General features: G+C 37.1%; 1 protein-coding gene across 1 annotated transcript in view; it reads left to right on the plus strand.

Annotated features, from left to right (window-relative positions):
- Positions 1 to 20,334, plus strand: part of LOC149168673 (peptide methionine sulfoxide reductase B5-like) — a 55,503-nt gene extending 35,169 nt beyond the window's left edge. The window contains exons 3-4 of the mRNA XM_089428370.1: positions 19,590 to 19,746; positions 19,871 to 20,334. Coding sequence (XP_089284496.1) covers positions 19,590 to 19,746; positions 19,871 to 20,020 — 307 coding nt within the window. The 3' untranslated portion in view covers positions 20,021 to 20,334. The remainder of the gene's footprint in view (positions 1 to 19,589; positions 19,747 to 19,870) is intronic.
- Positions 20,335 to 24,328: the final 3,994 nt, after the last annotated feature.

The following is a 24,328-nucleotide window of genomic DNA, read 5'->3' on the forward strand; positions in this document are numbered from 1 at the left end:
AGCATTGATTCCCTTGGCATGGCTTTCATCCATGGTCAATAATATATTTTGAAAACATATCTGACTAGCTTCCATGTTCTTCATCGTTGTGTTATGATTTGCTTGAATAATACTCATTTCTTTCTCATGATGATTCTGCATGTCGGTCCTCATAGCCTCCATTTTCTGAGCACACTTTTCTACTACGATGGCTATGTGATCGGAGTGATTAATTTTCATGATTTCTATCTCCTCATCACATTTTTCTATTTGGGTGTACAAAGTTCTCATATCCTTGGCGTAATCAGGTATCAATTTTTCTTGATTAAGCTCCATGTTTTTTACCAGTTGCTTTAGTTCTTTAATAAGATGCTTATCATTTTCCCTTTCATTGTTGATATTGATTTGACAACTTGTTCTTGCTTTTCCACTATCATGGATTTGTCTTGCAACGGTACAATTGGATTCATCATGAGAACATTCACAATGCCTACAATATGGCATATTTTGATATGGAGAATTGTCTTGAAATCTTTTGTTGATAGTTGGGTTCTTTACAAGATCACTTTCATCATTTTGCATAGTACTAGGGGCACAAGGCGAGCCACTTTGATCTCCATATCTATCTTTAAAAGCATTGATGATGTATTGTAAAGAAGCGAAAGAATCCTCAGGACAATTACAAAACCAATCCAAAGCATCACCTTCTAAAGAAAAGGCAAATAGACGCATCTTGACATCTTCATGATTATATTGTGAAGGAAGACAATATCTGGTTATTATATGAGTAACCCTGAAGAGATGCTTTCTAGCAGTGGCTGAATCACCCGAGAACAAAGGCAATTTAGGAATTGCCTCTTCTGGCATATCATGAAGAAAGTTAGTAAAATGACACAGGGCAAACAAGTCATCCATGATGACTTGCTTAAAGGGATAAGGAGGGACCAAATGGATGCTAGAGAGAGACCTCTGCTCAAGAAAATCAAGAGACATATCATGAAGAAAGTTAGTAAAATGACACGGGGCAAACAAGTCATCCATGATGACTCGCTTAAAGGGATAAGGAGGGACTAAATGGATGCTAGAGAGAGACCCCTGCTCAAGAAAATCAAGAGATCCCCAAGAAGCTCACTTCTAGCAGAAATTCTTGTAAGAAATGAAAGAAGTGGAGTCACCACTTGAACATGAATCTAGCTCTAAGATATAAAAGGCAAAAACCGAAAGTTAAGTTAGGGAGAAGTAGATGGATATCAAAAAGGTTTCTTATATGAGAATTGATGGATGAATAAGTGGAGTTGTCACCCAAACAGGAAACCAACCGAAATGTCTAGGTGCTAAAAGTGTAGATGAAAGATAAGGTGATGAAAAGATGAAGAAATATAATGGTGCTATAAAATGTGGCGTTGATGGGATAATAGATGATTAAAAGGCTAAGAAGATGAAGATGAATGTCGTATAGCCAAGGTCCAATAAATTGGTCCTCGACAACGGCGCCAAAAAATGTTGTCGCACAGAATGTTTAGGCACTGTGACAACTTAGATCGGGCGCTATCACACTGATCCCCAATCACTCTGTTTGAGTTTTCTCCCAATAACAGACTAAGGGGGGTAGACCCTATGGAAATGGAAAAATGAAAGATTAGTTGGGAACCAACCAACCTGGGAGACACAGCTAAGCAACCAATACCTTTTGTAGATTGCGCAAGATTTTAAGGATCCAAAATGATTTGAAGAAAGTGATACCAGTGCCTTGTGGAGTCAATTATTTTGTGAATAAAATAAGGTTCAAGTAAAGGATGGGAAACTGCTGCTGAAAACACTAGATTGTCTCATATGCAAATGCAAACTTAAAACCATGTGAAATGCAGGGACTTGGTTAATTTTAGTTAAATGATGGCCTAAAATTATTTTTGAATATGTCTTAAATGTTGCGTAAGGCTCAGAAAGGTGGTGATCTAAATGTGAAAGAAGGTACTTATACCAACACTGCAAAATGTAAAATTTGCACAAATAATTACTGAAATGCACAATGGATTGAAATGCAAAATGTTGGAAATAAAACACTTTTAAATTCAAAAATTCATTTGTATGAAATACTCAATCAAGATCATTAGATGCATAAGTAAAACTAGATTAGTCACATGAAATTAAATGTTTTAAGCTCAAGTCACATTAATGAAATATCAGCCTAGTAATCTGCTCTTAAATCAAATGTTAAAACCAACAATATATTCTAAAACAGCAGTCCTGTAACCATGCAATATTCAGAAATTTCTATGTATAACAACATAAAATTTTAAATGACAAACTGATAACTACAATTTAGAAAATTTCTGAGTTTAATTCTTTTTGATCTATTGATGTATTTTATCTAAAAAACTCAGAAATAAACTATTGAACAACAGTGAAACATTTTTTGGAAATTTGTTTGCAAAAGTTACTGAAGTTAACTTCTATTTTTGCAATTATATAATAGTAAAAATGTAAATTAAATCTGCTTCTAAACTCCAACTAATTGCAAATCTATGCCAATATTAACCTTGTTTTCAAAATGGAATGAGGAAAGGTTAGAGAGTGTGCACCAGTCAACCCTTAGGGGTTTAAAGACACTTAGAGGTATGCTGCTGGAATCACTGGAAATCCTCCAATTCCAAATGCCAAACTCAGAAAATTTTGTTAAAAACAAATTGCTAAAATTTTTGGGAAATTTTAGGAAAAATTTAGAAAGAAAATTATGGTGAAGAAGGTTGCAAAGATGAGAGGCTTGAGGGTGGAATGATAAAGGCCGAGAATGAAGCTGGAGATGGTTAGCACTGGGCCTTAAGACCCTAAAAAAAATTGCCCACGATCTTTTTGAAATTTCTCCTCAACCTGCAAACAAAATGGAGATGGCCTCCGGGGCTTAGATCTCTCTTTGGAATCCACAAAAATCACCTGCAATTTTCAGATTTTTTTCCTTCACAAACAAAAGATAGCAAACCCCAAAACATGTATATACAAAAATATGAAATATCCAAAACCCCAATGAATTAGAAATTTGATATTTACAAATCTACAATAATATTCTACAGATCTAGGAGATTTGCAGATCAAAGCCCTCTATTAGCCAAATCTAAACAAATTTTGCACAATATTTAGAAATAAATTTGAAATTTAAAGAGGCACAAGCCCAAGAAAACACTACAAGTAAAATATTCTCTAAAATGACTTCAGAAATTAAAAAGACGGTGGGTTCTTTTAGATTTTGTAAACTGAGAGTCAGTTGATCCAGTTGAGGACTTCCCCAAACGCCCAAATCCTGAATGATAACTTCCGCACACTTAGATTTGATTGTTAGATTAATAGAGATTTAAAAATGATCAAGAAATAGAGATACCTGCTACTTCTATCAAATCAAAATGATATTCTAAAAACCGAGAAATTTGTGCAAGATACTTGTACATAGATTAATCTTCGAAGGCTACTAACCAGCAAATGCAAATAAAAGCAGCAAAGTATTAAGAACAATATTACCACATAAATCTGAAAGAGGAACCCCACAATCTAAAACCCCAAATTCTTTGCGTTTTATTAACCAAAAAAAGTTTCAAGAGCTTTCTTAGAGCAAGTACACGATTGAAAAATTAGATCCAAATAATGGAGAGAGGCCTCTAATTTATAGAAAAATTTTCTAACAGTTAGTTGGCTTGATCTCGTCAAAACAATCTCAACCGTTGATGAAGATCAAATGATCTTTTAATCATCACCGTTGAAATAAAGTTACTTTTTGAGGAAATTCGAATTTCACTTCTAATTTCCTTTTTAATTAACTAAAAAATGATTATTTTGAGTTAATTGCCGCAAAAAGTTGATTTCACTTAACTACTATGGCCCAAGGGTTCAAAATATCTTGAAATTTTCAATTTTCCCTTGGTTGGGGACTTCCAAAAATAAAAAACTTTAAAACCCACAAATTTTAAATGTTGGAGAATTTAATTTTTCCTAGGACCTAAATTAATTAATTTTCTGGTTTTAGCATTTTAATTTATTTTAGCCAAATTTTTAATTAATTGACTTGTGAGGGGATTATTAATTTTTCCAAGCCTCTAATATTTAGGCATGGTGTCTAACTATGAGAGACCATGCACTAAATATTTTTTTACATGAAATATTACATTTCTAAACCATGAAGGGGGAACACCCATTCGTTGTAGACCTTTAATATTTACCCATTTCTGCACAAAATATGATTTAGTAAACTAAGTGACTTGTAATAAAATAATCTAACCAAATAGTTAGAATTATTCCTAAATCACTTTTACAGAGACTCAATAAATAACACTAGGACTCATTTAAAATCCTAATGACAAAATCTACCCTAGCTTTGGGGTGAGGCTGGAGGGAAAAACTCTGCCGATCATTCGTGTTTAGAAACACATATGAATCGGTGAGACAAAAAACCTCTTAGGATATAAATCATCATCCGAAAGTTAAACTTACCTAGGTTGTTACATACATTTGTCTTACTAAGATCATTTACATTACAAAATGTAGAATGGGTTTACAAAACTCTAGTGTACATATAGTTGATAATGATGAATCTGTGGATCATCGACTACTCCGACATTATGGAAATCCATGCGCACAAAAATGTACAACTATGGGGTAGTTGACATGGAGTGGTCAATAAGGTATATTGTATCATGTTAAGAGAATTATTGTAAGTCAAAAAGTGTCATAAGACTCCCTCCAAGACAAGTTGGCCGAGCAGAATGGCTATTCAACCTCCATAAGTAGCCTATATAAAGAAGAACTCGACCTCAGCAATGAGCATCCAAGCAAGTTCGATATAGCACAAGAAAGACAAGTATAACCAACGAAGAAGAGGAAAACAAGAGGGAGCTAAATCTAAGTTTTTGGAGGATTGCTTTAGGGCTGAATCTCCCACACGTGCAAAGAGTTAGGGCATTGATTTGTTGCAGGAAGATTGAATTGCAGAGCTACATGGAAGAAGCCAAAGTTTGGTAGAAAGAAGGTCAAGGAAGGAAGCTGAGTTATTAAGGAAGAGAAAGCACTTTGAGCGAAGGAGAGAAAAAGTTATTTCAGCCACTAAACCACTTACGCGTGCGAAATTGCAGAGGTTGCAGGAGGGCAGAAAAGTGCAGATTTGAAGCAGTGGCTGAAAACTTGAAGTGAGGTTGAAATCTGAAGTATGAAGAAGTATTGACTTGGGTTGAATTTGTGAAGGACTAGCTCATCAAGAAGAAGTTTGACTTGGTCTTGGAGGGGTCTTTGACAAGGGTCTTAGGTCTTGGAATTTGTCATTTGAAGATTCTATAAGAAAAGAAGAATTTTTGTGGGTTTTCCTCCCAAGTGTAGAGGTTTTGGCCCTGGCTTGCAACCTATATCTTGTGTAATCTTGTCTCATTGATCTTCATTGTTTGGTAGATGTTTGATGATGTTGAACATTGTAATAATCAAGATAAGAAGAAGCTAACTACAAGTATATCAAGTTAATAAAAAGAACATCACAAGCAATTATCAAAGTAAGAGAAAATCCCCAATCTCGCTGCCCTTGATTTTTCAACATGGTACCAGAGCTAAGGTGACAATAACAAGGAAATTTAGCGTGAAGATCATCCAATTGAAGAAGGATACATAAGGTCTGAGCACAAGGAGAACTAAGAAGCATCAAGGAGGACTATCCATCTCATCACAAGGATCATATCATCTAGAAGGAACAACACTTTGAAGAAGAAGAAGACCTCAAGCACCCCACCTCCACTCATTAGACTCTACACACTTGAAGTATTCACATTCTACACTACATCCAAAGGAAGCAAGAAGAACACTTCATCATCAAAGGAATCAAGGCAATCTCCTTTTCATGGAAGAAAAAGGTCACATCTCAAACATCCTTGAAGAAGATCATCAAGCAATCATCATCAAGGAGGCATCTTCATTTGTCAAAGGAGAAGCGGAAGTCAACATCATCAGGAAGGCATCTAGTGAAAGACGTCATCATCAAAGAAGCATCTTCTTTTGACAAGCAAGTATTCTAAATGTTATGTCTCAATCTACAATGACTTCTTTCTACAAGGAGAACAACAAACTTGTTGGGACATCGAATTACCTTGCATGGAAGAAGAGAATGGATTTGATCCTCTTAGAAAATGAAGTTAGTGAATATGTCACGGGCTCTATCACCAAACCTTCTCAAGAGAAATCTCAAGCACTATCAAAGTATATGAAAGGAGAAGTAAGAGCTCAAAGAATCCTTATTGATTCAATCAAGGATTCCCTCATTCCCTATGTAGCAAAGTTGAAGACAACGAAAGAGATCTATGAAAAATTGGTGGAATTGTTCTCTGTAAGCACTACAGGAGAAATTATATTGTTAAGAACCGAACTATACAAGATGAAGGTATCAAAGGAAGAAGGGGTAGCCTCATACCTTATGAGGGTATCTCAAATAAGAGATCAACTACAAGAGCTAGGAGAAATAATGTTTGATTGAGAGATGACCACCATTGTGCTCAATGCACTACTTGATGAATGGGGCAACTTTGTGTCTAGTATCTATGGAAAGAAGGAAACTACCCCATTCAATGATCTATGGTCATTATGCAAAATTGAAGAAACTAGATTGAAGGCAAAGAACAATGTTGGATCAAGTGAACAAACTCAAGCATATGCAGCTATGGCAAGGAAGAAAGGGAAGTCTCGAAAAAGATTTCAAAAGAAAATTGACATGTCTAAGATTCAATGCTATGAATGTAATGAATATGGGCATTTCAAAAGGAATTGTCCTAAACTCAAGAAGGACAACAATAAGAGAAAGGAAAGAAATGAAGCCCATGTCACTGAAGAAGTAGAAGAACCAAAAAAGAAGAAGTCAAAGAAGGAAGAAGTGAAAGACCTCTACTATGACTAAGATAACATCATATACTTAGTTCTTTTCAGTTTGTAGAAGATAACTGTCATGATGGAAAGCATCACAAGTATGTTAGATGCATTATAACAGAGATAGAGATGACATCATCATAGAGGCATGAAAGGATAACCGAAGTAGAAGTCTATATGGTTGAACTGGTCATCATGATAGAAAGGAAGCAACTCATGGCATCTTCATTGGAAGCATAGAAGGATAATCGAAGTAACAATTTGAATGATTGAAGCAAGTCATCTAGCAAAATAAGAAGATAAAAGTTTGTCTCACCTCATCATGATTAGAAAGAAGCATTTGCAGAATAAGGATCTTCAAGATCCTCCATAGAATCTTTGTTGAAAAATTCATCTCTACTTAGAAGAAGCAAGTGTCACATAAATGGTCTACATTCCACATAGTGTGGGATCCATAGTTTAGAAGGATGACAGTATGATGACAAAGATGTGTAACATCATGCCTATCAAGTTGGTTGAAGTATTTTCATCTTCAAGCAAGGAAAGGAAGCTGCTAGAAGGAAGTCTAGATGACCATATGAAGGAAGAGGTATGTATATATTTGGTAATAGATAAATAAAGTCATATCATCATATAGTTGTAGATAGAATGGTTGAATATTCTATCTCATGAGCATGGTGAAAGAAGAAGAAAGTCGTCCATAAGAATGATGCATGAAGGCATAAAAACAGTGTGCCTTGAACTCTTCTACATATTGACAAGATGAAATCAACATAATATGACCTCATAAAGAATATGAGGTGGTTGGAAACCATGGTTCCTATGATGAAGGAACCGCGTATAAACGATCTCATGGAAGCAATATGTGAAGAAAGGTGAAAGAATAGTTCGTGAAAGATGTATCTATAGTCACATAAGATAAGACAAATGATCAACATCTGATAATACGAAGGATTAGCTATGACATTTCCATGAAGAAGTTATGAAGACCCTGATATGTATGTTGGAGAAGGGGAACCTTGGTAAGTGTTGGAGATGGATTCATATAGTATGCAAAAGGATGTTGATGTTGCAGGAAGTAGATGTCATGGCAAAGGGACATCATAAAGAGGTAATGTTGATTTGATGTTCATTTCTGATTTTTGAAAGAAAGCATCTAGTTGGGTTGTCACAGGGCTACCAAAAGAGGGTGATAGAAGGTTCATCTACAACTAAGATTGGATGGAAGATCCTGAAAGAATGATGACTAGGAAGAGGTAGCAATATGAAGGATAGCCAGATGATGACAAGAAGGTCACTTCCCCGATGAAGAAAAGGATGACATGACTATTGGTTCAACACTATGGCTCAATGAAGGGAAGTGATGGAGAAGATGGCCGAAGCCCTACAAAGAAGTTTTGGAAGAAGATGGCTCCATGATAAAGAATTTGAAGATCATCCATAACATGATGATGCAGAAAGGAGGAGCCCTACAAGTAGCAGATAGTACCATGATCTCCACCAAAGAGCAGATAGTTGATGTTATAATCAAGTCCCTAGTTAAGAGAGAGCTCGGGTATATTCCTTTTATAGGAATGAGTAGATCCTCCCTAGTTGAGAGGGAGAGATAGAAACATCATTCTTGTCTTCATTATGAAGAAAGAATGGAGGATTGTGTAAGCATCTGAATTTCGATACTCTTTGAGGATGAGGTAGGGCATCCAATAGACAAGAGTAGTCAAAGAGGAAATTCCATGAGGATGTTTAAATCCAAGATGAGAATGGTCCTAAGACATACCTTGAACATATGGATGGGGTATGTGCCTTGAGAGACAATGATGAAGGTGTCTATAAATCATTTGTCTCCCCAACATTGTGCTCTAATCTTGTGGAGAGATAGAGTTGTTAATCAAGGCCTTGCTATGTGACAATGCTGGTTGATATGATGAGATGCACATACATAAGCTGATAAGATAGCTTATAAGATGGCTTACCATTTTGACTCTTCTTATGAGAATTCTTTAATATGAGAATGTCCATGTACGTCGTATGTATTATGAATACCTTCCTAGTTAAGAGGGAGTGTTGAAATATGTAACTACTACTAGGTTTGGTTTTCATAATGTCCCATGTATTCTTGATTTCATGTATTTGATGTTAAAGAGAAGAAATTTATTATTTTCATTCTTGATGCATGGGTTTCATGCTCAAGGTAAATTTATTTATAGGTCAAGCACCTATTGAGTGCTTCTAGGAATTTTTCATGAAGTTAAGAAGTTAAAGAGCCATTGTAATATGTAAAAGACCCCATTGGGCATATTGTATAATGTCAAGAGAATTATTGCAAGTCAAAAAGTGTCATAAGACTCCCTCCAAGACAAGTCGGCCTAGCAGAAGGGCTATTCAACCTCCATAAGAAGCCTATATGAAAAGAAGAACTTGACCTCATCAATGAGCATCCAAGCAAGTTCGATATAGCACAAGAAAGACAAGTATAGCTAACGAAGAAGAGGAAAACAAGAGGGAGCTAAATCGAAGTTTTTGGAGGACTGTTTTAGGGTTGAATCTATCACACGTGCACAGAGTTAGGGCATTGATTTGTTGCAGGAAGATCGAATTGCAGACCTACCTAGAAGAAGCCAAAGTTCGGTAGAAAGAAGGTCAAGGAAGGAAGCTGAGTTATTAAGGAAGAGAAAGCACTTTGAGCGAAGGAGAGAAAAAGTTATTTCAGCGACTAAACCACTTACACGTGCGAAATTGCAGAGGTTGTAGGAGGGCAGAAAAGCGCAGATCTGAAGCAATGGTCGAAGATTGAAGTGAGGTGAAATCTGATGTATGAAGTAGTATTGACTTGGGTTGAATTTGTGAAGGACTAGCTCATGAAGAAGAAGTTTAGCTTGGTCTTGGAGGGGTCTTTGACAAAATTCTTAGGTCTTGGAATTCGTCATTTGAAGATTCTATAAGAAGAGAAGAATTCTTGTGGGTTTTCCTCTCAAGCGTAGAGGTTTTGGCCCTGGATTGCAACCTATATCTTGTGTAATCTTGTCTCATTTATTTTCATTGTTTGGTCGCTGTTTGATGATAATGAACATTGTAATAATCAAGATAAGAAGACGCTAACTGCAAGTACATCAAGTTAATTAAAAGAACATCACAAGCAGTTATCAAAGTAAGAGAAATCACCCCAATCTAGCTACCCTTGATTTCTCAACACTTCCAAGGGTTTTTGTCCAGGGAAGTGTTGAAGCTCCAAGCTCTTCAAATCAATGGCAAGAGAAAAACGATTCACAATAATGAGAAGAAAATCGATTTCTTCCCTTTATTTTTTTTTTCCAATTTCCCCCATTTTTCTCTAATTTGAATTCTTTCCATCTCTTTTTAATTTTTAATTTCTTTCTAATGTTTTTCTATCATTTTTTGTTATTACCACTTTATAACGTCATTTTATAAAGTTATCTTGTTCCCATGACATTATTTATTAATTGAACCCTTTTATTAATTTCTCCATTGCGACTTTAGCCCACTGGAGTCGAAAATGGGCTAGGGAGTGATCCCTCTATCGATCATTTGAGAAGGGACATTACAAGGATGCTTTGCTCTTGATGATTTTTGGAAAATGACACTCCCGCACTAAAAAATGCTCTTGTTCTGTGCAACATTGATCTAGATGATGTTTTTGGGCATCATTGGGGTCCAATTATGGATGTCTTATTGAGAAGAAGGCAAGACTTTCTTCCACATTTAGTGGGAGTACATTAATGTTGGATCCATAATCTTAAAACCAAGCCAGTCCGACTCAGATTCGACTTGGTTTACTGAGCCAAACCCATGCCCGAACCGACTTGACCAATTATCTGGTTCAACGATTGGTCCGTTATCGAACCGACTGAGTTGGTCACCGACCCCGCCGGTCAGGTAATGGACTGGCCGGTTCGGTCGAGCCCGACTTAAATCGACTGACCTGGATGGTGGGAAAAAAAATGCGGCCTAGGCGGATTTCAAACTCAAATTGTTTTTGTTTCATCTTTTCCTTAATGCCTCTACCCCTCTCCCAAGCCTATAAAAGTGACCCAACCCCCTCATATATCTTCACAACTATCTCATTACATTTGTGTGAGCATTTGTGAGGAGTTGGAGTTGGTTTTTGGAGTAGCAGTGAGGAGGTTCTTGGGCAATCATTTGAGCAACATTGAGAAACGTTTGAGAAATTTGAGGAAGAAAAAGCTAGGCAAAAAGAAATAGAGATGAAATAGGGAGGAACAGGATAGTAAAGCACATGATGGTTGCCAACCCAATTTTGATTATGAGGGCTCTTCATTTATCCCTTGTACTGATGGATCTAATCCCTTTCGCTATGTTCCTCCCTCTTTGGAGTCTATTCAAGAAAAGGGTAAGGGTAAAATTAAAAAGAAGGGTGGTATCAAAAGTTATTTCTCACCCTCCTCTCCCTTTGATAGTGCACATGGTCCTCAAGTTAATAGAAGTAAATTCCAACCTACTTTAGATGACCATTGGAAGAAAGAATTGAGAGAAACTCTTGTGATTACATAGCTAGATGGTGGTATGATGATGATATCCCCTTCAATGTCGCACATTCACTGTATAATGAACCTATGTTTGATGCCATCATTGCTGCTGGTAAGGGCTTCAAAGGCCCTACTATGCATGAATTAAGGGGATCTCTTTTGCATAAAGAGGTTATGTCCATTGAGGAATATTTGAAAGATTTCAAAAGCTCATGGGTGAAAACAGGATGTACCATTATGTCAGATGGATGGACTGATCAAAGAACCATACCATTATAAATTTTCTTATCTTTTTCCCGTAGGGAACAATGTTTCTAAAATTAGTTGATGCATCTGATAAGGTGAAAGATGCACATTTGTTGTTTCAATGTTTAGATGCTTGTTGAAGAGGTGGGGGTGGCTAATGTGGTTCAAATCATCACAGGTAATAACTTTAACTATGTTCTTGCTGGTAAAATGTTAGAGGAAAAACACAAAACTATCTTTTGGACCCCATGTGCTACACATTGCATAGACCTCATGCTTGAGGATATTGGTAAAATAGATTGGACCAAGAACAATATAGAGCATGCCAAAAGCATAACAAAGTATATCGACAATTACTCATGGATTTTGAACTTGATGAGGAAAAACATAAGGTGTAAGGATCTTGTTAGGCATGCCATCACTAGATTTGCAACTCATTTTTTGACATTGCTATCTATGCTTTCCCAACATAAAAACTTGCAAAAGATGTTTTCTAGTGATGAATGTAATGGATGTCAATGGGCCCACAAACAGGATGGTAAAGATGTAAGTGTTGATAGTGCTGGAAATCTATCAACCAAGGGAATCTCCCCGATATGAAGTCCCAATTAGATTTGGTGTAGGAGTCCCATCCGGTATAAAGGCTCGGTTGCCAAATCCTCAAAGATCTGCCTTGGCTCTAGCTGTCAGCATAGGAGAGTGATGCAATGGTATCTTCGAAAAGCAAAGTGAGTGTGCAACTCAATTGTGTCTAGGTTCTCTTACTGCAAAAGGGGAGGAGAAAGTGAGCCTCTAAGTGAGAGGTAATAGTACCACCCAAGAAGATACACACATGAACTAGGCCCTGTCTAACATCCAGCGGAATAGTCCACAGTGGATGCGATAGTTGTTACAACCAACGAACAAAGGAAGATCCGTCTAACATCTAGTGGAATAGTCCACAACAGATGTAACGGTCGTTATGACCGATAAGCAAGGAAAAGTCTATCTAGTTTCTTGCAGAATAGTCCACAAGGATGAGACAACAATAACAACCATTTACAACACATTCCCAACAAGATAAACACTTAAATAACCGACATAGTTCAACTATCTTAGGACATGTGAAAGCAAACGTGAAATACAAACGTTCATAGAATAGTCTTACAAACATCCATAAGTCATGCATGAAGAACGTGCTAGCCTTAACAGGCTTCTGTAATTAAGCAAAAGTTCCAAGGCTCATATTTACATTGTACATCACTAGCCCCAATAGTGGGACATTGGAGCCACTCCTTGCTCAAAGAATTAAATGATCTCTCTAATGCTTTGTGGGAGGAGCCAAGGTGAAAAGTCCTTTGCTCATACAATGAGGGGGTATATATAACCAAGGGTGATGCTTCCCCTTGTGACTCTTTGACTACCCTCATGAATATTCAACTTCCTTTGACTTTTCAACTTACATGACTCTTCATATTCATGTGTGTCCATTGGACTTCCACTTTACAATACATTTGATTTACAATAAATATGGCTCACAATAGTGATGTGGCAGGTGGCAACTTATGACACGACTTGACATGATACTGCGAACATGGACTGGCTTGATGATCTAGGAATGTCAAGTCACTATTGTTGCTGAGTGATAGATGTTTCCTTGGATATGCTTTCTCTTTTCCTCCGCATAGCTTGATGATGCGGGGTCTTCAATGATCTTTGGTCTTGGGAGGTGGTTGCAAACTTATGTCCCTTTGCTTGCTCTTGATAGGTTCACTCGTCCTATCAGCTGCAAGTGAGTCTCTATGCATGCTTCCCTTCTTCTTCTCCTTCTTCATCATATCGCCATGAGTTAATAGTGTACTTGTTCCCGCAATTCACTCATGTCAGGACGACGTCAATTCAAAAACTTCCTAGTCTAAGGTGATGCATTGTTATCCATGAACTGAGCCCAGGACAAGTGACATGCTGGGAGAGAGGGCCCAATAACTGTGCATTGCGCAGTTCCAGGTGACAGGGAGAGGACTTGATCATTGAGATTGCGTAAGGCACAACTCATGCTTGATTGAGGAACTTTCTAGCACAGTCCCTACTTGGGAGAAAAATTGTGCGGTGGCCACTGGGAGTCAGGATTGTGCAGTTCAAGCCAACAATGGTTGATGTGGGATGAGGCCATGTAAGGTCATTTCTGCGCAGTTTTTAGAGGCAAGGAGCAGTGGGCAGCAGAGAAGCCTGGAGGACAAATTTGTGCAGTTCTTGAGAGCAGTGAGCTCTGGCTGAGGGAGGACATTGGGAGACACCTTTGCGTAGTTCTGGAGGCCAAGAGGGGCTGGGCTCTTTGCGCACTGCGGGGTTCTAGCAGGCAAGGGAAAAGCCGAAGTGCGTAGTTCAAGGCAGGCTGGGAGGCACAACTGCGCAATTCTGGGGGTCAAGGAACGTTGTTGGGCTTTCGAATTGCGCAGTACAACTACCCTGGAGGACAGTGATTGTGCACTGCGCAGTTCCAGGTAGCAAGGTCACGACACTAAGGGCTGAGATTGCACAGTGCATAGTTCAGTGAGGGTCCGGTGCAATTGAGTTTCCCGGTCGGGAAGATTTTCAGAAAAATGGCTAAGTGCGGGAGGAAGATAGACTTGTGATGAACTTGAACTTGTGATCACACACTTAGCATACTTCGATGACATGACAACATAGACCACCAGAGCAACAAAAAATCATTTCCCTCTGTGTGACTGTCTCATAACAAGAAGCAACAAGTGCGACACTTGAGATAGACTTTAGGACGACCATGACGACACTTGTGCGATAGTGTTCAAGACTTTGTGCATGAGTGTGACAAATGTTTACATGGTTAGGAAAACTCATATACATAGAGGTCAACCTTCGAAACCACCAGAAAAGACTCACAAACATGACATAACAGTCAAACATGCCAAAAGATGACAGTTGATCCAACAAGCGAAAGGGAGCAAAATACTTAGAGGAAACACATGGAATGACTTTTATTGTTTGCAACCATACATGTCATTGAAGACATAATGATATGACAATGATAAGTTGTCATTCATCCTACGCTAAGAGGTGTATTTCAACTTCATGAAAGATGTGCTTTATTTTTCATACCTACCCTCCAAAGGGTTGTGAATTAGATGGAGTCGTCATGCAGTCCCGATCTTCTATCATACCCTAGGTTCCTTGGTCTTCTTATCTGATAGTTATCTTTTCTCCTCAGCTCCTTAGTGTCATCTAACATGTCCTCCTTCTTCATCATCTTGCCATAGCCTGGTAGAATTCTTGTATCTGTAATCTACTCATGACAAGATGACATTAGTCTGATAAACCCCTAGTCTAAGATGTTGCATGATAATCCACCGACTGAGCTGGAACTGGTGTAAGGTCAGGGGGGAGAAGGCTTAGTGACTGGGTTGGACTGAGGGATAAGAATGCACAGTGCCCACTGAGGGAAAGAATTGCTTAGTGCCTACTGAGGGACCGAATTGCGCAGTTCAAGTAGGTAATGGCTGCTGCGGGATGAGTTTCTGGAGGACAAATCTGCGCAGTTTCAGAGGCAAGGGGAACTGGGCAACAAAGGGGTCTAGAGGACAAATCCGCAGTTTTCAGAGGCAAGGGGAATTGGGCAACAAAGGGTCCTGGAGGACAAATCTATGCAGTTTTGGATGCCAGTGAGCTCCGGCTGAGGGAGGGTCATTGGAAGTAACCGTTGCGCAATTTTGGATGCCAAGGGACGCTGGGCTTTCTGCGCATTGCGCAATTCCAATATGCAAGGAAAAAACTTGAGGGTTGCAGATGCAAAGTGTGTAGTTTAGGAAGGCTGGATGAGGCTAGGTTACTAGGAATTCTCCGAAATTTGGCTAAGTGTGGGATCGGTGGAACCAATGTAAACAATGATAGAACTTGACTGTGACCACACACTTGGACACTTAGTGATACAACATAGATCATCCAGAACATATGAAAACATACTTCGCTTAATGCAACAACCTTTGTGGCAGCTTACGACAAGTGCGGCTCCGACGATAGACTTTGTGAGGATAATGATGACACTTGTGTAATAGTGCATGAAACTTTGGAAATGAGTGCAAAACATGTCTATATGATGAGAACAACTCATTTTCACAAAGATTGCCCCTTGAAGCAGACCAAAACTTCCCTTTGAAACCTTTGTGGTAGCTTACGACAAGTGCGGCTCAGGCGATAGACTTTGTGAGGAAAATGATGACACTTGTGTAATAGTGCATGAAACTTTGGAAATGAGTGCAAAACATGTCTATATTATGAGAACAATTCATTTTCACAAAGATTGCCCCTTGAAGCAGACCAAAACTTCCCTTTGCATGACAAGCAATAACTCCCATGCCCGAAGATGATACTTGCTATATAAAGATAACAACGTGAATGACTCTTGAGATCAAAGAAGGGAGCTTGAAATCATCAACTTACCAATAAGTGACTAAGGAACGACTGATCATAGGATCCATAGTAGGCTCCAAAATTTGAGTGTAGGCCAAAATTTTGGAGGGTGTTGCAGCCACTACAACAGTAAGAAAGAAAGTTAATGATGACACATTCTGGAAAAGGGCAGCAAAGATTTCGAAAATTGTTGAGCCACTAGTTAAGGTGTTGTGGTTGGTGGATGGGGAAAGATTGGCTATGGGTTTCATTTATGAGGCTATAGATTAGGCAAAGGCATAAATAAATACAACATACAAGGATAGAGTGGCTAAGTATGGGCCCATTTGAGAAATCATTGATCAAAGATGGAACAATCAACTCCATCACCCTATACATGCCGCTGGATTTTCTGAACCCAAGGTATCATTATAAAGCTCATTTGGGAGAAGATTTGACTGGGGAAGTGAAAGATGGATTGTATGAGTGCCTTGAGCGCATGGTCCTTGATGAGAGTGAGCAGCTGGAGATACATCGACAGATCACTTGTTTCAGTAGAGCCATAGGTACCTTTGGCAAAATCCTAGCAAGGATTGCAAGGGAAGTGGATGAGCTAGTGAAACAATTTCATTTTTCAAATTCTTATTTTGTTAAAATGTTTATAATTTGAAAGTTATATATAATTTGTTGAACTAAATCATTACATAATAATGTTTTTTGCAGCACACTCATGGGAGGCATTTGGTAGCCAGTGTCCTCAATTGCAGAAGTTTGCAATCCGTACTTCGAATCAAACTTGCAGTGCTTCTGGGTGTGAGCGCAATTGGTCTGTCTTTGAGAGGATTCACAAGAAGAAGAGAAACTGTTTAGAACAAAAACAATTAATGATCTAGTCTTCGTCCAATGCAACCTCTGGCTAAGACGCAATCAATTGCTGAACAAAAGACCTGATACAGATCCCACTGTGTTGGAAGATATTGATCCAACCTTAGATTGGGTAGTGGAGACTCAACTAGCAGAGTTTGACCCTGACGAGGATATTGATGTTGATTTGGAGTTGGAAGCATTACAGACTGTTCAGTTAGATGCAGATCCACTAGTACCAGCCCCAAGTCCTCCAGTTGCAGGCACTTACTCTACTCAGCCATAACACTGGCACATAACTCTTCTATCTCAGTGTGCAGCTAGTGCTAGTGCTACTACTTCTACAGTTGCAGTTGGAGATCTTGATGAAGAGGAGGATAGAGAGATCTGCCTGCGTTGTTGCTTGGCATTTGATTGGATTGTTAGGAAATGTCAGGGATGTGTTAGAATTGCAACTTATTCACTTCTCAAGATTTGCTCATCAGATATTGGATTTCACAGTGGCGACTAATCATAGGCGCTTTTACTTATGTGTTTACACAGTGGGATTTTCCAGATTCTATTAATTTCCCACAGTTATATTTGGTGGCTTTTCAGGTGGATCTTCATTGAGGTCAACCTGAGAATTGCAGATTGAATATTTGGAGAGGATACCAGTTTATGCATTAGTTCTTGTTGCCTTACTGGTATAATTGTTTGGACTTATGATTGAAGTGGGGTTTGTTAGCTTGTAGGTCCCGTATACAATTATTAAGTCCTACACCACTTTTTTGTGGATTTCACATAATAGGATATAGTTTTATTCCAAATGTATATTAGATCCTATTTTGCCACCTCCTAACCTTATCTCTTCATTAGGTTTTATTGTGAGAGTAAATCTAGTTCAAGAGGTGGTTATACCAAATATACTATATATTTGTATCTTTGGTGTGGATATAATTGTCCAATTGGCTTATGCTATTTTCTGTCATTTTCTTGTGTTTTCTTGAATATCATTTTGTTTGTTGTATTATTTTATTAACACTAGTATATGCCAATCTCTTGGGGCTCTCTTTATTTTAATAAAGGATTAACAAGTTTGAGTCTCCAAAGACCAAGATCTTTTTAGCTCCTAAAGAGTAATACCATTCAACCCTTGAATTAGAGCTGACAAGTCAGCCCAGTTATTTGTTTCAAATCCTTACTCTTGGGCAAAGGAAAGGAACAAAAAACTATTTGAACATTGTACTGCTTTACCAAGTAGGAAAGACCAGGGTTACCTTTGGAACTATGATCAAATTTCAAGAATAGAAATCCACAACTGAACAATATCTGAAGAGGGTACTAGTAGACAAGCCTCTCATGATCATACTTTTCACGCTGAATTCTTTTCAAACAAAAGAGATTTAGCCACATTCTGGTGGCTTCATCTGTAACTGATCTGTTGTCACTTGTCAACAGTCTGTTCAGGGAAGCAAACTTATTGATGGCGGGATTTATCTAAATACAACTGCGAGTATGCAATGGTCCTTGGACATCCTAATTTTCTTCCAGGGTTCTTTTTGTATTCTGGTTTTAAAACTATGGATGTCCTTTCCTTGACAGAATGATAATGTCTTGTATGTTATTTCCGTTGGATCTCTTGAATGGTTATGTCAGGTGCTGAATTGATATTGCCAGAAAAAATTGGATGTTATGGAGATCATGCTTATTGGTCAAAACTTTGTAGATAAAGGCAGTCAGGATTTTCATATGTCTTGACTTATGGCATAATCTGTTGTCTTTCTGGTTTCATGTATGGTTCTGTTATTTTTGAGATTTCTATTATTTGTGATAGTTTAAAGTATACTGGCCATAGAACTAAATTTGTGTACTATTTGATTTAAGTGGATCGTAGTCTTCAGCTTTGGGAACTCCTATAATCTAATTGTCATCAAACTGAAAAACTTATTGAATATGTGAATCATGAAGGCAAACCAAAGCTTGTCCTCTTTGAGATGGGTTACTTGAGTCTTGAGTTAGTTCCAAAGAATTGGTGTTACAAGTTAGAGTCTGGACTGACCCTGATGGAGGCTGAGTAATTGTTTTTTAATTGTCGAATGTTGATGACTCTTGAGGAAGTATACAAGGCACTCAGATAAGCAAAAGGTGACTTACAAGATTGGCCCTCTGTGGTAACTAATCTCGTAATAAAGAGTTACAGTGCTTATGCTTTAGGAGGCTCAATATACTGGAATTTTACCTGTACTCAAGAAGTTGGGTGTCTTTACACTTAACCATGCACTGCCTCAATTGTTAACCCTGTACTTAGTTATACTTTAGTTATTAGGCCCCAATGACATACTACGGAATTCATTTATGAGAGGTCTAATACAATCCCCAATCCCCTTTTTTGGGTATAAGTGGTATGAAATTTGGGCTCTTTTAATGCAACATGCCCCTCTTTACCTTGCCACATGCTTAGTTTGCAATGGAAGCTTCGACTCACCCATAGAAAAGAATGATCAAGAAACATGAAATCGTCAGATATGATGGCTAATCATTTGTGAGCGTGTTGGCAATTATATTGGTGTGACCAACTACAAAACACGGTCCTCCTAATGTTTTTAGGTTAATATTATTATGTAAATATCTGGTGATTATTAATTGAACAGAGAATTTTGATTTCTTTCCACATAGGCATTTGCATTGATGAATGTGGAATCGAAGAAAATATTTAATTTCTATTCTCTTATATGTATGCCACAGGCTTCCAGGGACTGGAGAATACAACAAATATTTTGAAAATGGAGTATACAGTTGTGCTGGTTGTGGCACGCCATTGTACAAATCTGCAACCAAATTTGATTCGGGTTGTGGGTGGCCTGCATTTTATGAAGGTCTTCCTGGAGCTATCAATCGGACTGTATGTATTATCTCTACTGATGATTATACTAGAAATTGGATAAATGTATATGTGGAGAATTAATTGTATGTTGGTTAAAGTTCACTTCTCTCTCTTTAGGTTTCTTACTTTTAAATTTTAACAGCCTGATCCAGATGGGCGTCGTATTGAGATAACCTGTGCTGCTTGTGGTGGCCACCTGGGTCATGTATTCAAAGGCGAGGGTTTCCCAACACCAACAGATGAAAGGCACTGTGTTAATAGCATTTCCATCAAGTTTGCACCAGAGAATTAGTAATGTGCTCATTATACATCAGGCATATACAAACATATTCAAACAAGTTCATAAAATTTTAGGCACCACAGCTCAAACCGCTATCAGTTATAATGTTAGGACTAGACCTTACTTTTCATATCCTTTTTCATTATGAGTATGCATATTTATTATTTACTGATGAAGTGCATTCAGATGTGTCTCCATTGAATGCTTATCAAGATCTTGTAACTAAATCAGATGTATATGCGGGATTAGCAACTTGTTTACAAACTGGGAAATCATGAATTGAACTATGACAGTTTAATAGGAGCATTGATATGTTTTGAGTGTTGCATTACTTTTATTTTAACTCTGAAATCTACAAGCTTAACATGAATATGCCAAAATTTCAAAATTTTTGTTTGATGTTGTGGTTTACGACACAAAAGGTTCGAGGGGAGAAATTGCCAGAAATATATATATATATATATATATCGAGGGGAGAAATTGCCAGAAATATATATATATATATATATATATATATATATATATATATATATATATATATATAAAAAGTGGAATTGAAGTAACTTGTAAACATAAATAATGAAAATTCTTGTTGCAGATTGTTTTCTTGAGAATATTGGCTTTTACATATGACACATGGTTCAAATTCAAGTATGTTTCATCATTTAAACTTTGTTAAATATCGAGGATGGTTCAAACTTTATTCTGAATTAGTTGAACCGTGAAATATCCTTTTTATTATTATTGGAAACATATATTTATATTACCTGGGCATGGCAAGTGTTAGTTTTTGCCATTTGGTTGTTCTACATATGACACATGGTTCAAATTCAAGTATGTTTCATCATTTAAACTTTGTTAAATATCGAGGATGGTTCAAACTTTATTCTGAATTAGTTGAACCGTGAAATATCCTTTTTATTATTATTGGAAACATATATTTATATTACCTGGGCATGGCAAGTGTTAGTTTTTGCCATTTGGTTGTTCTGAAAGTGTTTTCACTCTCGGTAAGAGAATTCTTTATGGGACGTGGAGGGTGTTTTTGTCTGCTAGCCCCTCTTTTGTTTTGTTTGACATTTTCAGAGTTTAGTTTGGGAGAACGTGCCTTCCCTTGGTATCAGGGTAAGGGAACTTGTCTTGTGCAGGTTGTTGGATGTGTGTGGCTTCTTGGATGCTTGGCACATATGGCACAACTACACTGTTAGGGGAGTGCTTGACACTTGGGAGGAAGGGCACTAAGCCTAGAGGCATAGTAACCACTTGACACACATTCTGAGGAGGAACGCTTGGCAGAGGGATACATTTGATTGGATGGTGCACAACTTTAGGGTTGAGATTACCTAGTGTAACATGTGGACACCTTAGTTAGAGGAGCATTTATTTAGAGCCTTCACTTTGTTGACTTAGCTTAGGCTGCTTGCACACTTAAGTGTATTGTTGGCCTCCCTCACCATAGTTTATAGAAGGTAGGAGAGAGTCCTTGCCTATGAGAGACTTAGAGCCATTAGGTAGGAGAGAGTCCTTGCCTATGAGAGACTTAAGAGCCATTAGAAATTATTAGTTAGTATGATTGTAGCCCCTAGAGATTCTTGGAGGAACATAAATATTTATATAATAATAATAATAATCATCAATATTTATGAAATGACATCTCTCAGACTATTCATGAAAGGGGCATCCCACCTAGTATTTCTACTTGGATTCATGAAAGGGGCATCCCACCTAGTATTTCTACTTGGTGGGGTTCTCATTTGTAACCAAACTATATCAATCATTTATACATTTACATATTAATATTCCTAATATGGATTATGGCTTCTCTTACTCTATTCCAAATATTTTGGGTTATATAATTCGTGGATAGGCATATATATATTTCAATTTTGGGTGGATGTGGATTTGCGGAATTTCATTTTTATTATTATCAAGGGTTAGGATCGATTGTGCTGCAAATATTCGTTGTCTAAATATGTGACGGAGGGCTGCAATATTTTGGAGTGTGAAGGGTTGGCTACATGTTACTTGGTGAGGTGAAGGAAAGCCTTATTTACAAGGCTATAGGGTATTTAATACACCCTCTAAGACACCAGTCACACCCATACTTCATACATTTATAGGCATCCAGATTTTTTTTGTCTGGCTGAGGTGATTTGACTTCTTTGGTGTCTGACAGATTGACTGCTGGGGAAAGAACGTTCGACGACTGTACTTTTCTAATATGCATACAATGTTTGGACATACTTGTTATTTAATATTTAGCTAAGTTAAATATTATTTTTTTAACATGGTATTTACTATTTATCAAATTTAATAATTAGTTAATTTTTATTTTATTTATTGAATTAAAATAAAATAATATTTCATGGACAACATGAATATCTTTAAGCTAAATATTTTTTTAATATGGTATTTAATATTTATCAAATTTAATAATTAGTTAATTATATTAATTATGATTAAAATTAATGAAAAAAGTTAATAAATTTGAATTGTTATTTTCATATAAAAGTGTCAAAATGTCATTTTCATATTAACTTATCAAAATGAAAGGAAAAAAGATAGAAACGCTATGGTCTTAATTAACATTTTAGATAAGGGCAGTTTCCATGATTTGTTAGGTGAAGATATTGTGCTTCGATATGGCAAGTCTAGACAAGTCCTTAACATTTTAGATAATGACAACATCCATGGCTTATTAGGTGAAGATATTGTGTATTCACATCCACAAATTTGTGTATGAGTTCAATTACACTTGTTTTTTGGGGTTAGTTATTTAGGCAATTTGGAAAAAAATAGATTTATTTATTTTATATTTTAATATTTAATTTATTAAATATATTCTTAAAATTAATTTTGTATAATATTTAGTTAGAAAATTATTTATTGAAATTTAAAATTTAAACGTCTTAAATTTAATTTAATTTTAAGTAAATGAATTTATTTATATATTAAAAATCTAATTTTTGTAATAAAAAATTGCAATTTTATCAATAATTTTATATTTAAACTTTTATAACAATTCTTTCTCTTTAATTTATCTCATTTTTAATACTTTTCAGAATCCCCAAATCAACCTAAAATTTTCATAATTGTTATGTTCTGTTGCTATCGATGCCTACCCAATTAACCAAGGGTAACCGATCAAGACCAACCAAGGAGCAAGCAACCAAAACTAACCGGAAATTGCATAAGTATTCCTGAATCTCCAAGCGGATTTCAAGCTGAGTTTGGGTTTGGGTTTGAGAGTGAATGGCCAAAGCAAAAAATATGAAGAAGAGTAAAGAAAACTCACAAGTGAACCCTGTTGCAGGTTGTCATCTATTGCAGAGAGGAAATTAACCCTGTTGCAGGTTGCCAACGTTGTTGCAGGTTTGAGCAAGAGAGCAAATGCAATGCGTGATGGTGGGAGAATGGGTGCGATAGATACATCCATCCACATCTATGCACCACAAGATACGAGCATCCCCATCCAGGGCACCATACCTTTGCATGCCTACATCTCGTACCACAATATTTACTCATTGAATTTGACAGGATGACAAATATGAAAGTAGAGGTACACCGCACATTTCAATTAACCCCTCCATTATTATCTTGCAGATCACACCCATTCTCTCGCCATCACACATTGCATTTGCTCTCTGGCTCAAACCTGCAACAATGTCGACAACCTGCAACAGGGTTCATTTCCTCTTTGCAACAGAGGACAACTTGCAAGAGGACAACTTGCAATAGGGTTCGCTTGTAAGTTTTCTTTACTCTTTGTCTTCGTATTTTTTGCATTGGCCATTCACTCCCAAACTCAAACCCAACTTGAAATTTGCGTGGAGATCCAGGCATACTTACACAGTTCCTGGTTAACTTTGGTTGCTTGCTCCTTGGTTGGTCTTGATCGATTACCCTTGGTTAATTGGGTAGGCGTTGATAACAGCAAAACATAATGCATTATGAAAATTTTGGGTTGATTAGGGGATTCTGAAAAGTATTAAATTACATTTCTAGCAAATTTTTTCCCTTTTATTAGTTTGGCCATTTATCTAGTCAAATGAGTTGTTTCAAAATGTATCTGGGTTAGTTTAAAATGGATAATTTTTTTTTTAGAATCATACCAAAAAATGTAGTCTCTCTTTTAATATAAAAGTGATCTCTATTAATTACAAATTTAACATATTCCTTATCCATCCTTTTGTAGTGTTTTGTTGAAATGATATAAACTATTATTGAAATGGTACGGAGATTTCTAGCATTCAAATAACATAGCTATCCAGGCACTTGACACAACTTCTAGTACATTTGATTATAGTGGAACAGACAATC

The sequence above is a fragment of the Pinus tabuliformis genome, chromosome 4_2, assembly GCF_031772625.1.
Source record: "Pinus tabuliformis cultivar Carrire ecotype Pingquan chromosome 4_2, CPIR1, whole genome shotgun sequence".
In the NCBI taxonomy this organism is placed as follows: domain Eukaryota; kingdom Viridiplantae; phylum Streptophyta; class Pinopsida; order Pinales; family Pinaceae; genus Pinus; species Pinus tabuliformis.